Source organism: Cydia fagiglandana, chromosome 23 (assembly GCF_963556715.1).
Source record: "Cydia fagiglandana chromosome 23, ilCydFagi1.1, whole genome shotgun sequence".
NCBI lineage: Eukaryota > Metazoa > Arthropoda > Insecta > Lepidoptera > Tortricidae > Cydia > Cydia fagiglandana.
Genome location: NC_085954.1, coordinates 3,299,257 through 3,314,068, shown reverse-complemented (window position 1 = coordinate 3,314,068; position 14,812 = coordinate 3,299,257). Strand labels below are relative to the sequence as shown.

The 14,812-nt window shown below is 41.0% G+C and overlaps 1 protein-coding gene across 1 annotated transcript in view; it reads right to left on the bottom strand.

Annotated features, from left to right (window-relative positions):
• LOC134675852 (E3 ubiquitin-protein ligase CBL-B-B) overlaps nt 1-14,812 on the bottom strand; it is a 152,389-nt gene that overhangs the window by 33,304 nt on the left and 104,273 nt on the right. The window contains exons 2-3 of the mRNA XM_063534154.1: nt 2,041-2,187; nt 318-461 (exon numbers count right to left, since the gene is read on the bottom strand). Coding sequence (XP_063390224.1) covers nt 318-461; nt 2,041-2,187 — 291 coding nt within the window. The remainder of the gene's footprint in view (nt 1-317; nt 462-2,040; nt 2,188-14,812) is intronic.

The window sequence follows — 14,812 nt, the reverse complement described above, 5'->3', positions numbered from 1 at the left end:
GTCCGAAAATGTGCGAGGGTCGCATTGGTGCGGACCCTAATTTTACTTGTCAGAAATATGTACGATTATGCCGTTCAAGAATTCGGTCATATAGCCAAGAGCGACGCTGTCGCTTGATCACAAACGCTGCTCAATCTGACAAGACGATCAAGGCCTGGATGATGACGTTTTTACCTGCATTCCTTTTTTTTTATTGGGAGGAAAATCAGTAATGGATAGCTACAGCTGCAGCTAGGGAGCTGCGACCGTCTCCAACCCCGAGAATCTTTTTAGTCGCCTTTTACGACAGGCAGGGGTTACCGTAGCCGTATGCTTACCTAAAAACATAACTGCCAGCCTTATGTATGTACTTCTGTAGCCTCGCTTTGACCTCGTCGTAAGTGAGGAACGCGACGTAGCCTGGGTGCGTCACCGCCAGCAGTTGCCAGTTCCGTAGCAACGTACTCCAAGGCTGGAATAACCTGGAACAGAAGGTAAACGCAGATCAGAATAGGGACTTACGGGTGATTGAGATGGCGCGCGAACTCGCATGCGATTTTAGTTACATTGCGGACTGTTGGTTACGTACAATTCAACTGGCCGACCAAAACCCGCAATGTAATGCAACTCGCATGCGAGTTCTCGCATCGTCTTAATGAGCCCTTAGAGTGGTAAGGGGTAAAGTACATTGTTACTGGTGAATTCTCAATATAACTTATTGGGACTCCGGTGCGTTAAGATGTTGGGCCAACATTGTTGGCTGTTGGCTCCACAGAGAACCAGCGCCGTTGACCACGCTAGTTGTGCCAGCTGCATTGCTGAGTGGAGACCACTTCGGCACCACATCTCTATTTCGCCTGCTTTATTTACTTTTGCGATGGTGGCAACCTCGAAAAGCTTTTTGTGACCGGCAAAGTGGATGCCTGGATGGGAAAAGGCCTGGACGTGGACGCAGTCCAATACGTTGGTCTGGCCAGATCCGCACCGCTCTTGACTCCACAGTTCACATGGCTGTCCACACCGCCAAGGACAGAAACAGATGGAGAAAGATCGTGAGAGAGAAAGTGATTCAAAAGGGAGGTCAGGACCCTCAATAATGAGGAATGCTACGTGAGGAGGACGAGGATTTACTTTTACTTTGAATCTGCTATGTGTGTAATTTGTATTGATGCGTTGTCTGAATAAATGATTTCTATTCTATTTTAAATACAAAATGATCTATTGCCAATTGCTCCTGCACATACATTGAATGCAACTTACTCTACACCTTGCATACTAAACGCTTCATTATCGTATAAATGAATTTACAATACATTTAAAATCGTCACATTATTTACCTGCAATGTAAACATAAGAACATTGCAAACTAAATTACACTTTACGACTATGTAGCAAGGTTTAGTTTAGAATGTGGTTAGTAGGTTTCTGTAGGTATTTGTCTAATGAATAACGAAGTATATGTGCCATGGGGAGTAAACATTTGCTAGGGATATATTGTTAATTATACAGTTTTCCCTGGGGTTCGAGTTATTTACACCGTGGGAAATACTCACTTGTTTTATAAGGCCTAGATTTGAAAAGACGCCAATAAATACATCCGAACGGGATTAGTTCGTTTTCAAAAGTCAATTTGAAAATTTAGGAATATTATTCGAACAGTACGATTGCTTGGTTGTTTATATAGTAGGTAGTATAGATCAAACTTTAGTTAAATGGAACAAACATTATATTTTTCACCATAACCTTACCTCGATATTGGTTACAACTTACACAAAATATACATAGGAAAAGGACCTCCGCAAAGCGGGGCTTCGACCTCTCTTACAAGCCTCTTATTATGTGGCGGATTTATACATAATCCATTGTCCTATTACATGTCCAATTGTCCAATGTCCCTTAGGGCCACATGCACCATTCACTAACCCGGGGTTAACCGGTTAAACCTGAAGTTACCATGGTTACCAGTACAATTTGACACTGGGTTGACGGTTTATCTGGTTAACCCCGGTTTATCTGGTTAAGCGTTACATAATGAGGCATTCGAATATGGAGTTGACTTACCTAGTGAAGACATCAAACTCGAAATTAGATATGAAGTCGTTGCAGGTGAGATCGATGGTTGTTTTGAGCGCCATGGTCTCCAAGCCTGATGATATCGGATGCACGTTGTTCAGCTCTTCTCGAAACAGTTTCCACGGGACCAGGGTGCTGGGGACAATAAGGTATTATTAATAAGCTTCATGATTTTTCTGGCAAAACATTTTTGGCAAAAAAAGGCAAATTGGTCTTTAAATTGACTGATAATTCAGTGTTTTTGCCTGAATGACCAGACAATAACCTTAAGACTGATATATAAGTCATACAAAACCGGCTCACTTCGCCGCGGTCTGATAAATACGACAATACTTCGTGTGATTCCGTACCGCCGGCGACACGAGCTCGCTCAATGAAAAATTCTATGGCGGTTAAAAGGTTCAGCAAACCATTTTTTTTCTCATCAGGATCGAGGGACGTTTTTGCGTCAAGTGTGAGAAGATTGATTCTAAAAATCTCGATTTCGCGTCTTCCATCTTGATCATTCAGTTACATTAACACTGTATTTGGTACTTGGTGTTGTTGGTTGAGTACAGTTTTTAAACACAAAACACGATGGAAATTTTCAAAGACTTTGCTGGCGCAGAAAAGAGGAGATAACTGTTTCGGTGGTCAAGTTGTTGCAACTTTGTCTCCAATTTATTTTGAAATAAAAACAAGTATTACGGTATTACATCATCATCATCATTGACCTGTCACATCAATAAGATGATGGTTTAAGCAGCGTCTATATTAAGAGTGTGGCACTTCCGCAAATGACTATTAAGTCCAATGCGAGAGCGGCAGCCGCGACCGCATAGCTGGCAGGAGAATGCCGTGCCCGGTGACGAAGGTGGGAGAGCGGCGCGCTGGTGTCTCAGTTCTCGCCTAGTGTGAAGAAGGCTAAACCACGCTTCATCATGTGCAACTACCCCTTCACCCAGGGTTTTCCTCCAGTGGTTGCGATCTTCAGCCTCATATATTACATACAGATAATATTAATGCCGTAAAAACAAACGACTTAAACAAAACAAGGCGCTTATAGGAAGCTTAAGTTAAGTAAGTTAGTTAGTGCTTTTGAGCATTTTCCGCAAATCACCAACCATTGTGCCTATTTTGCGTGAAACGAGGTAGCGCTACTCTAACCACCCCAGCTCCTCCATGAAGCCTAGCAATGTTTTCAGGTTGCTGACTGCCTCTTTTAGTGTGCTCGAAGTCCCTAGGGGCCCGATTCCGATTTTGAAATAGACATCTATTAGATATCTTTTAGACATCACCAAGATACGATAACGATATGTTTAAGATCTAACCTGTCAAATTTGACATTTGCGCGATTCTGGAGATACTCTTGAACGATTTCCACAGGATATGACTTAGAGATCCAATTCAAATCTAATAGATATCTCACTCTATCTAACGTAAAAGTGACATTGGTTGCCCGAATTGCGCTGCAAAAGAGAACTAATTGATATCTAAACTATAACGTATCTAGGATGGATCTAGTACGTGTCGTCTCTTGTGAATATCTTGAAGTTCGAATACGGCAGTAGGTATTTGCTCCTGTATACTGTTTAATAGGAAGGTAAATTAAAAAACACAATCAAATCCACCAGTGTATTTTTAGCCATTCGATATTTAAACAATCTTTTCCCCCGTGAGGCCGAGGGCGGTCCTATTACATTTTTAATCTGTCGACCCCACCCGCTTCCTACCTGATACAGAGGTAATTCGTGCCCAAATCGGACAGTAACCTTACAAAGTGTGTTGTTCCAACGGTATCGGGTCACTGAGGGTCTTTTGAAAATCAAAATTTCATTGTCTGCCTTTCTAAAACTCTTACGAATTCGGACGACAGAGAGACAAATAGATTTGTGATACATTTTATTTTCAAAAATCTTGTATGCCAACAATATACACTATACATACGAGTAAACGAAATATTTCACCGACAAAATCGCAATTTCCTTGTTTTCCATACCTCAAAACGGCCTCTAACGTTACATAGTGACGCCACGATGTAATCGATTACCTGTGATTGTCAATGGGGTTGGCAACTGTCATAGGTTTGCATAGATGGCGCCATCATAGCTTGCCCCTTTTTCTATGAGATTTGGCTTAAAAGGCTGGCATCCAGGGCATAAAATTCAATAAAAAAAATGACACAATTCTAGGGATTGACAGGGCAAGCTATGCTGGCGCCATCAGTTAATACTTCGACCGGCCAACCGTAAGATCAGGCTGATCGTAATGTTCCTGTGTAATGTTTTAACGATTGTCACATTAATCCAATATATAGGTAGGATAGGTTCGTTAGGTTGCTTCAAACTGTCCAGAAATAGGAGCCCCGCCTAGCAGGGCTCCGTCGACTCAGGGAACGAGTCAAAGATTTTCACGTTTCAAGATATGCCTAGGAATTTCACGATATGCCTGATTTCACGATCGGCCGCCTACACACATATGTTGAAAAATTACGCAAAATGCACATTTGTTGTCTGAAGGATCATCTTTAACATCTGACCAGCCTAACACTGATTTAAACTTTCACGATTATTAAACATTATCAAACTGCACAACGGGACTTAATCGCGTATTTAAGTTTTAAGATTTACCTCCGACGTTTCGAGGACGGCGTTGTCCCCGTGGTCTCGGAGAAGACTGGCTCAAGTTGACATCAACATCTTCTAGCCGCGCGAGTTTTTCGAACTACCCGCACTTGGTCTTGTTTATCAGTTTGAACGTTTTGCGCACTAGGGATGTCACTCTGTCGACACACAACACTAACGATATTCGATTTATCGACTGTCGATATTCGTTTCCGCTTACATTTACTAATGACTGGATTCCATGTGGATGAGATCTTAAAACCCTCGTCCCGATTAAAATTGCAATGTTTTTTGATTTCAATGGCTTCCCGCACTTTTCTACTGTAGAAATGGCGATCCGTGGAGAGGATTTTAGGGTTATGCAGCTCAATCCAGTGGTTTGGTCCTGACTCCAGCAAATGCTCAGCCACCGCAGACTTGTTGACCTGACGATTTTTGACAGCTGCGATATGTTCCTTAACTCTTTCTGCTATGGTGCGCTTAGTTTCTCCGATATAGGAACTACCACAACTGCAATCTATTTTATAAACGCCAGGTGACTAGGAGAAACTAAGCGCACCATAGCAGAAAGAGTTAAGGAACATATCGCAGCTGTCAAAAATCGTCAGGTCAACAAGTCTGCGGTGGCTGAGCATTTGCTGGAGTCAGGACCAAACCACTGGATTGAGCTGCATAACCCTAAAATCCTCTCCACGGATCGCCATTTCTACAGTAGAAAAGTGCGGGAAGCCATTGAAATCAAAAAACATTGCAATTTTAATCGGGACGAGGGTTTTAAGATCTCATCCACATGGAATCCAGTCATTAGTAAATGTAAGCGGAAACGAATATCGACAGTCGATAAATCGAATATCGTTAGTGTTGTGTGTCGACAGAGTGACATCCCTAGTGCGCAAAACGTTCAAACTGATAAACAAGACCAAGTGCGGGTAGTTCGAAAAACTCGCGCGGCTAGTAGATGTTGATGTCAACTTGAGCCAGTCTTCTCCGAGACCACGGGGACAACGCCGTCCTCGAAACGTCGGAGGTAAATCTTAAAACTTAAATACGCGATTAAGTCCCGTTGTGCAGTTTGATAATCTGACCAGCCTATCGCCTATTTGTAGTGTATAATTATTTTCCTTCGTATTTTCACGGAAACGTACGAACGTGTCCTGCTGTCAACATAAAGTTCAAATTCGAATGGAACAGGAGACCTTTTTATAGGTCTTTGGGCGGCTACAGGTTAACTATACATCGGTGGACCTTATTACAAAAGGCATTAAGTCCACCCTTGTACAGTTAACAATATCACCGATGGTTGGTACGAGTATGACACTTCACAGGTTAGGTTGCAAAGTTCGTTCACGGCAATTAGGTAAACTGATAGTCGATAATTTTTAATGGCCACGTAATGGGTAAGTGTCCGCACTTAGCTAATGGTTGTGTAATATCCCACTATATGTATGCTTAGTGTATTGTTACATGCTGACGTATTCGAACTTCAAGATATTCACAAGAGACAACACGTACTAGATCCATTCTAGATACGTTATAGTTTAGATATCAACTAGTTCTCTTTTGTAGCGCAATTCGGGCAACCAATGTCACTTTTACGTTAGATAGAGTAAGATATCTATTAGATGTGAATTGGATCTCTAAGTCATATCCTGTGGAAATCGTTCAAGAGTATCTCCAGAATCGCGCAAATGTCAAATTTGACAGGTTAGATCTTAAACATATCGTTATCGTATGTTGGTGATGTCTAATACAGCCATACTCTAAGTGTGTTCCGCGGAACCCTAGGGCTTTATTGTAGGGGTCCATCAAGTATTTTGCGTTCCAAAAGGGTTCCGTCAAAAACAAGATTGAGAACCGCTGGTCTAATAGATGTCTATTTCAAAATCCGAATCGGGCCCATGGACAATTGACGATACTAAAACGAGGTGAGTTTAGCTAAAAGTGGCCTATCAGTTAAACGATATCGGCCTGTCAGTTAAACGCAAAATTTGACAGCTCCGAACAACTGACAGGCTGATATCGTCCGGCGGTCTGGTAATCTGTGGGCCCCTTAATACATTTAAACGAGCAATTCTTGTTTATATATACAGGGTGTTTGGTACATCGTTTGCCAAATTAAAACGGCAGATAGGTAGAGTCATTTGCTATCTTCTTAGGCCTAGGAATTTTTAATTTGGCGCACATTTTTTTTCACTTCTATGCCAGTTTTTCATACTTTTAATATGTTTACTTGCGTAGTAGTAAAAAAAACATGGCCATTTTATTTTCCTAGGCATGAGATGATAGCAGATGACTCAACCTATCTGCCGTTTTAATTTGGCAAACGATGTACCAAACACCCTGTATACTTCGGGGATCTTGGAAACGGCTCTGACAATTGGATGAAATTTGCTATATGGGGATTTTCGGGGATGATAAATCAATCTAGCTAGGTCTTATCTCTGGGAAAACGCGCATTTTTTAGTTTTTATATGTTTTCCAGATATTTAAAATAATATTGGAATCATATCAGTTACTTAGCTGCCATTCGCTGTAGCCCTAGCACATGATTGGCGCGACAGTATCTCGCCCGCGAGAGAAACTAGAGACTACCCGTCTTTTTCGAACTGTATTAATTAGAGAGGGACGGGCAGTCTATTGTTTTTATAAAAGTGTTTGAAGGTTGTAGGTAAAAAAGTATAAGTAAAGTTTGATTAAACAAAAAATTCCGAACAGCGTAGGCGTTATTATCAACCTTAAACTCTTTTAAACCTTTTTTAGGGTTCCGTACCCAAAGGGTAAAACGGGACCCTATTACTAAGACTTCGCTGTCCGTCCGTCCGTCCGTCCGTCCGTCCGTCCGTCCGTCCGTCCGTCCGTCCGTCCGTCCGTCTGTCCGTCCGTCTGTCTGTCACCAGGCTGTATCTCACGAACCGTGATAGCTAGACAGTTGAAATTTTCACAGATGATGTATTTCTGTTGCCGCTATAACAACAAATACTAAAAACAGAATAAAATAAAGATTTAAATGGGGCTCCCATACAACAAACGTGATTTTTGACCAAAGTTAAGCAACGTCGGGAGTGGTCAGTACTTGGATGGGTGACCGTTTTTTTTTTGCTATTTTTTGTTTTTTTTTTGCATTATGGTACGGAACCCTTCGTGCGCGAGTCCGACTCGCACTTGCCCGGTTTTTTCTGCGAAATCGTATTTGCGGAGGCTAAAAATACACTACAAGCAAAAAGTGTGGGACTTTGCGTAGGCACTCGTAATCATAATCATAATGGTAACATTCCATTTCTAACCGCAGCTGCACTACCGGTACTGAACGCGTCGCTGTCATTGTCAATTCCCATAGTAAAATTGACAGTAGCACAGCTGTCGTTGGAAATGGAATGTTACCCTAACAGTTTTCCCCGTAACATCATAGAGTGGAGTGGGACTTGGGATTCCCGGAGGTTTCATTTAAGACGAGACAGGAGCTGAGTTTTAAATATTTTAGGTAAATATACTCGTCTACGGAAGCGGCTCCTAAAACTAGTGCGATAAGGACAAGGCGAAAAATCCTGCGTAAAAATCTCAAACATCGAGGTTTCGTACTCGACTGTTTCCTCCTCCAAAACTTAACCAATCGTAACCAAATTTGGAAATCTAAATGATTATGAAATTATCTGTTGCGGACCGTTTTGTTTTTTTGGCAAATTGATATCAGTTTTGAATAGGTACTACGCCTTTCATTGCGGCATAGTCAATTAGGCCATATTGGCCATTTTTGAAGGGCTCTAGCGCCTTAAAAAACAAAAATATCAAAAAAAGCAAAACGGTCCGACACAGATATTGACATTATTAATCTGTGTTGAAAAAATCATTGCTCTAGCATCAAAACCCACGGAGGAAACAGTCGATACGTTTGTATGGAGAAATGACCATGACCACTCCTGTTGGCTCTTAAGACATCTCAGTAAGTCGAATGTGTTTAGCACAAAAAAGTACGTTCATATTTTCTTCAAACATGCAGCCTGACAAATATTTTTAGTGTTTTAAATTTTTTGTATGTATGTTAACCCTCTAAGGAGTATTTTCGCTTCAAAGTAACATTGCTACGGGCTACGACGTAGCGCTACGAGACTAGCGCTACACGCAACGTAAGCGCCAACCACAATAAGGGCCCCCTCACATCTAGCGTCTTTCGAGCGTCGGCGTCTACAACTATATGGCCGCGCTCGACGCAACGTCGACGCAACTGCGCAACGACGTCATTTTCCATAGCGCTGACCAGACGCCGACAGACGCCGACGCTCGAAAGACGCTAGATGTGGGGGGTATCTAAGGTATCTTTTCCCGTAGAATGTCACAAATATGTTTTGATTTTGGGTAGTATTGGGGTTACATTTTAGTAATATTTTACACAAATAATAATTTAATCATATTATATAATAGACACAAAATTAATCACATAATATAACTTTTTGGGTACTATAGTTCGTTTTTTTAGCATTACAAAGAACTTGCAAGAAGGTAAGCGATCTTAACAAGTCTTTTAATTTAAAAAAGGTTTTTAAAAATCAAAAACGATTACTTATGAAAGCAGAAGAATATAAATTATCGTATTAAATTCATAATTGTTACTTATTTGCTGTAACTTATTTTTAAAATGTGTTTTTCAATCAAAAGACACATCAAGATTGTTTACCTTATTTCTAATGCTAAAAAAAAACGAACAATAACTGGGGATAATAATGTTCAATTAAATACATATAATTACCTAATTTCAAAAATAAAATAAACAACAATAGTTATTTACAATACAAGTGCGGAAAAGAGGAAATTTGAAACGAGTGGCGATAAATTAAAACACGACCGAAGGGAGTGTTTTAAATCGACACGAGTTGCGAATTATCTATTCGCACGTGTATCGTACAACGTTTTACAGTACATATGGCCCTTTAAACTTAAAAAAAAATAGGACCATATGTACTGTAAAATATATTTTTTAGTAATATTTTTAATAATTACACAAAATTTAACACATGACATGATACTAAGCCTGCATTTTCCTTACCCATGCCATAAAAACAACATATAAACAATGAGCTAACGAGTTATTGTGGTGGAAGGCAATTAATATCGAATCGGCAAATTACCATAGTTATTATGACCGAGCGTGTGCCGCGGTCCGAACTCATTAATATCGACAGCTAATGAATTTATTAATAGCCTAGTTTCCTGTAGAGAAATGATTATTCACTAAAACCGACAGGCACTCCTCTCGGCCACGACAATACGCGACTGGCGACGGCGGCAGCGACAGCCATAAGTGGGAACGAAAGGTCCGATCGCTGTAACCTATGGTTACCGCTGCCGCCGTCGCAAGTCGCGCAATGTCGTTAGGGCGTCCGTCCGCTAGATGGCGCGGGTGCACGGAGCGGGCGCACGCTATTAGGTCGACATATGATATTTAACGAGTCCCTGCCTGACTGGCAGTTTCGTTTTTAGGGTTCCGTACCCAAAAGGTAAAACGGGACCCTATTACTAAGACTCTGCTGTCCGTCCGTCCGTCCGTCTGTCACCAGGTTGTATCTCACGAACCGTGATAGCTAGACAGTTGAAATTTTCACAAATGATGTATTTCTGTTACCGCTATAACAACAAATACTAAAAACAGAAAAAAATAAAGAGTTAAGTGGGGCTCCCATACAACAAACGTGATTTTTGACCGAAGTTAAGCAACGTCGGGCGGGGTCAGTACTTGGACGGGTGACCGTTTTTTTTTTCCCTTTTTTTGCATTATGGTACGGAACCCTTCGTGCGCGAGTCCGACTCGCACTTGCCCGGTTTTTGTTTGCTCATAAAAGCATAACAAAACACACCTTTGCTTTTAGATATTAGTTAAAATAACAATGGCGAGTTCCCTGTTGTCAACATCCGTAGGTGGGAATGGCGCTGGCGTTTAAAAATAGGCAAAACGGCGTTTAAAAGTGGCAACTACTTTCTAAAATAAGTTTTTGGCAAAAATGTCATTTTTGGTAAAGCTTTTATCGCTGACTATACTTTTCATTTCACGGGCAAAGAATGCTCATCGAGACAATTCTAAAAACCCCAAACACAATTAGGATACTTTGTTTTATCACTGAGTTACTATCGCCACTTTTTTTTATTCATAGGCCATACATTGTATTTCTTGTACCTCCTGTCTCCTTCATCAGATCAGCTCGCTGGTAGGTACCATAATATTGCATTGTCACCAGACTTACATATATAAGCAAATTTTCAGCTTCAACGGAAACCGGGAAGTGGGTCAAATTTAACTTGCAAGATTTGACCCGTGACCCGTACAAACATAGTTACGTAATACTTATATATTAGGTACATTTCCAGCTTATCAGCTGTCAAGTATAAAAAAGTTCGACAAGTATATAACGGAAATCGACTTATAAATAGCTTATCGTAGAGTAAGACCCCAGTCCATATGTAACTAGTGTAACCCGGAACCACGGCTGAGTCCCAATCGGCATTTGCAGGGTTAACTCGATTTCCCACTTAGCTAAGTGGCCCGCGACGAGGTTAATCACGTGACCGGCGTTTGAAAGTGGGGGGAAAAGGTTCAGGTTGTATAACAGCGTAAACACGAAAACAACATTTGTGTACAACATTATACATACAATTTAGCGCTGGTCATTGATATACCTACAAAAATGTTATACTGCCGTATTTGAACTTCAAGATATGCACAAGAGACGACACGTACTATATCCATTCTAGATACGTTATAGTTTAGATATCAACTAGTTCTCTTTTGCAGCGCAATTCGGGCAACCAATGTCACTTTTACGTTAGATAGAGTAAGATATCTATTAGATGTGAATTGGATCTCTAAGTCATATCCTGTGGAAATCGTTCAAGAGTATCTCCGGAATCGCGCAAATGTCAAATTTGACAAGTTAGATCTTAAACATATCGTTATCGTATTTTGGTGATGTCTAAAAGATATCTAATAGATGTCTATTTCAAAATCCGAATCGGGCCCATATTAGGCGTTCCGAAATTGAAACGCTTAAGCTGTACAAATTCAAAATTCAGTGTCATACTAAACGAACAAACATATCCTTAGGGCCGGTAAGGTGTCGAGTGTCCACGATGGACAGACAAAGAGGGATATTCCCGAAACGCTCGCTCGCTCGTATTACACCGCCTTTGGAGTTGGGGCAAATTGGGATGGCACAAGGTCCGGTTGCAAAGGACCTTGTCCGCTAAAACCAGTGATTTATGGGTCACGTGGACACAAGGGTTAATAGAAATTCTACTGTCATTGAAATAATCATCGTATTAAAAGCGCTACTGTAAGAGTAAAAACACCAGAGCACCACTTTCAACAACATTTATTAGGGAATCACAAATATGAGAGTATAGATCTGAAATAAATATATGCAACGACGCTCTCGCGTAAAACCAATCTACAAGATGGGCGACATCTGTAGTGATGTGACATTGCCGGTAATCGTAGTGATGTCAAACACCGATGAATGACGATCCCGCTGTTTAGCTCGGCCATCTTCTGACCCGACCTACGTCCCGTCAGGGCGTCAGGTCACTGTCATCAGTGCCGCCATCATCATCATTAACTTAAGAGTTATTCTCTTGTCGGTGGAGTATCTTCCAGCTTTCTCTATCCTGCGCCAGCTCTTTGACTTTTTGGTACGACACGACCCCCGCTATTTCTTTCACTTACTCCAAAAAGCTGCGTCTGGGTTTTCCTCTTCTCCGCTTGTGTCCTATCAGCCCCTCCAGGGTAGTTTTAAAGAAGTGGTCGTGTCGTATTAAGTGCCGCCATTAGCGCATATTTTATCAAGTCTGCAAATTAAATTATACTGCTCCATTCCATTCATTGGCTGGAGTAGCCACGCTATTACAAAGTTGGGCATCAAACGGAGTTTGTAATTAAATCTAGTCTGATTAAAACGTATTCAGTGCGAGTTTGTATATATGAATGGAGATGAATTGAGATGCACTATACTATGACGTTTGATGTAGGTGCAAAAAGTGCGTTAAGGCTCATATCGCGACCATATCCTCGTGGCAATGGCAGACCCCTTACTACATGGATGTCAGTTATTAAAAAGGATCTCTCCAGTAACAATTTATAGATCCAGCGACGACCCAGACACGATATCTCTGGAGAAGGAGGATTAGGAGAGCCGACCCCAATTAGAAATGGGACAAGGCCGAAAGAAGAAGAAGAAGAAGAAGATGTAGGTGCAAAAATATATGCATCGTATTTGGATCTCTAGAGCGTTGGTAACTTGGAGGTGTGGGTATGGTAAGCGTATGACTTTCTATCCGGAGGTTCCAGGTTCAAAGACCGGCTTTCGGAACATATCTAGGTACAATATATCATTTGATATTTCGCCATCTGCCTGCAATACGTCTAATCTCAAAATTTATGATTATGGGATATTCAATCTTAATAAAAAATAAAAAACAACGGGTTGGACTCCGGGAGTGCCGGCAGAAGTGAAAACTCAATGACATTGTAACAGTTTTTCGATCAGATCACGTCGCTCCGTCTTACGAAGCGTCTTACGTCTTACGCTCTCGCGAGTTTAACATTTTTTCCCCATCACAAAAAGTGCACAGCGCCGCTAAAGAAGTTTTCACTTCAATAATTTTCATTTAAAAGTTATAGTGCCCAAGTGGCCGTATTGCAGGTACGAAATGATATATGATGGTAAGGAAACCGGACTAATCTTATGATCAGGCCTCATGTGCGAACCGTACGAACTGCATAATTACATACGTACAGTCAGCAGCAGAAGTTGCTAAGCGGGCGAGGTGTTCAATATGATATTTACGCGACTTTATTGTTAAGAGAATAAGAGCGTATCAAGGTAATTTTGAACACCTCACCCGCTTAGCAACTTCTGCTGCTGACTGTACCCGAATTCCTACATAACGTGATCATACAATATTAAGGCTGAGTGTACAGTACAATCAACAGATGTCTCATAAAAGTCATAAACGAACCAATATCTTGGATTAGATTTATACCAACTCGTAACGTTAGGGTCTCCCCAGATATATCGACTCGCATTCGGCAAAATCCAATAGGAAAAAGCTTTATATCCGCGCAATAAGAGCGAAAAAGCCGACGCGTCGCAGGCGCCGGCCGATACGAGCCGAACGACGACTTTTTCGCTCTTATTGCGCAGACATAAAGCTTTTCCTATCGGATTTTGCCGATTCGGCGTCGACATATGTGGGGGAACCCTTAAGGGTCCAGCGCCTTTATAGGTCAATAATGTCCCTTTACGGTTGGCCACGTACTTATTACTTCATTAGAGCCTTATGAGACTTTCTGGAATGAGTTGGTTGAGACACGTAAAGCTATAAAATTAGAAGGAAACAATATATAAGTATCGCCAAATCTTCCGTCACAAGTTTCATATCTTTCGTTCTTTTCGAATTTATTGGCTTTAACTGAATCATATCATATATATACTATCTAATACTGAATATAAAGTTTATGACAAATAAAAGAAACCGGCCAAGTCCGAGTCGGATTCGCGCACGAAGGGTTCCTTGGCATTACGCAAAAAAAGGCAAAAAAAAATCACGTTTGTTGTATGGGAGCCTCACTTAAATATTTATTATACTTACTGTTTTTAGCAGTTTTAGTATTTATTGTTATAGCGGCAACAGAAATAAATCATTTGTGAAAATTGTACCTCTCTAGCTATTACGGTTCATGAGATACAGTCTGGTGACAGACAAACGGACATTGGAGTGGAGTCTTAGTAATAGGGTCCCGTTTTTCCCTTTGGGTACGGAACCCTAACAATAAGTTTATATATTCCTAACGGTTCTGTCATTACATAACAGGCGTGTGCGGATTCGTCAAGTGCCGCTCTCACCTTGAATTTAAATCCAGTCATTGATACCGTCCAACCGTTTTATGAATGAAAGCATTTGAATCCATTGATAAACGCCTTTACTATGCCGTTGGACGTTGGTATAGTAAGAATAAACAGACGTGTTTATATAGGTAAATGTTTATAAACTGTGGCCATGAGTAAGCCCATTCTTAATAAAAAAAAAGGTTTACAGTAAGGAATCGTTAGTAGAGTTAGATCAAGAAAGTCTGCAACGATTTTGATAGCTCACGCAGTGCAAGTGTTATGCAA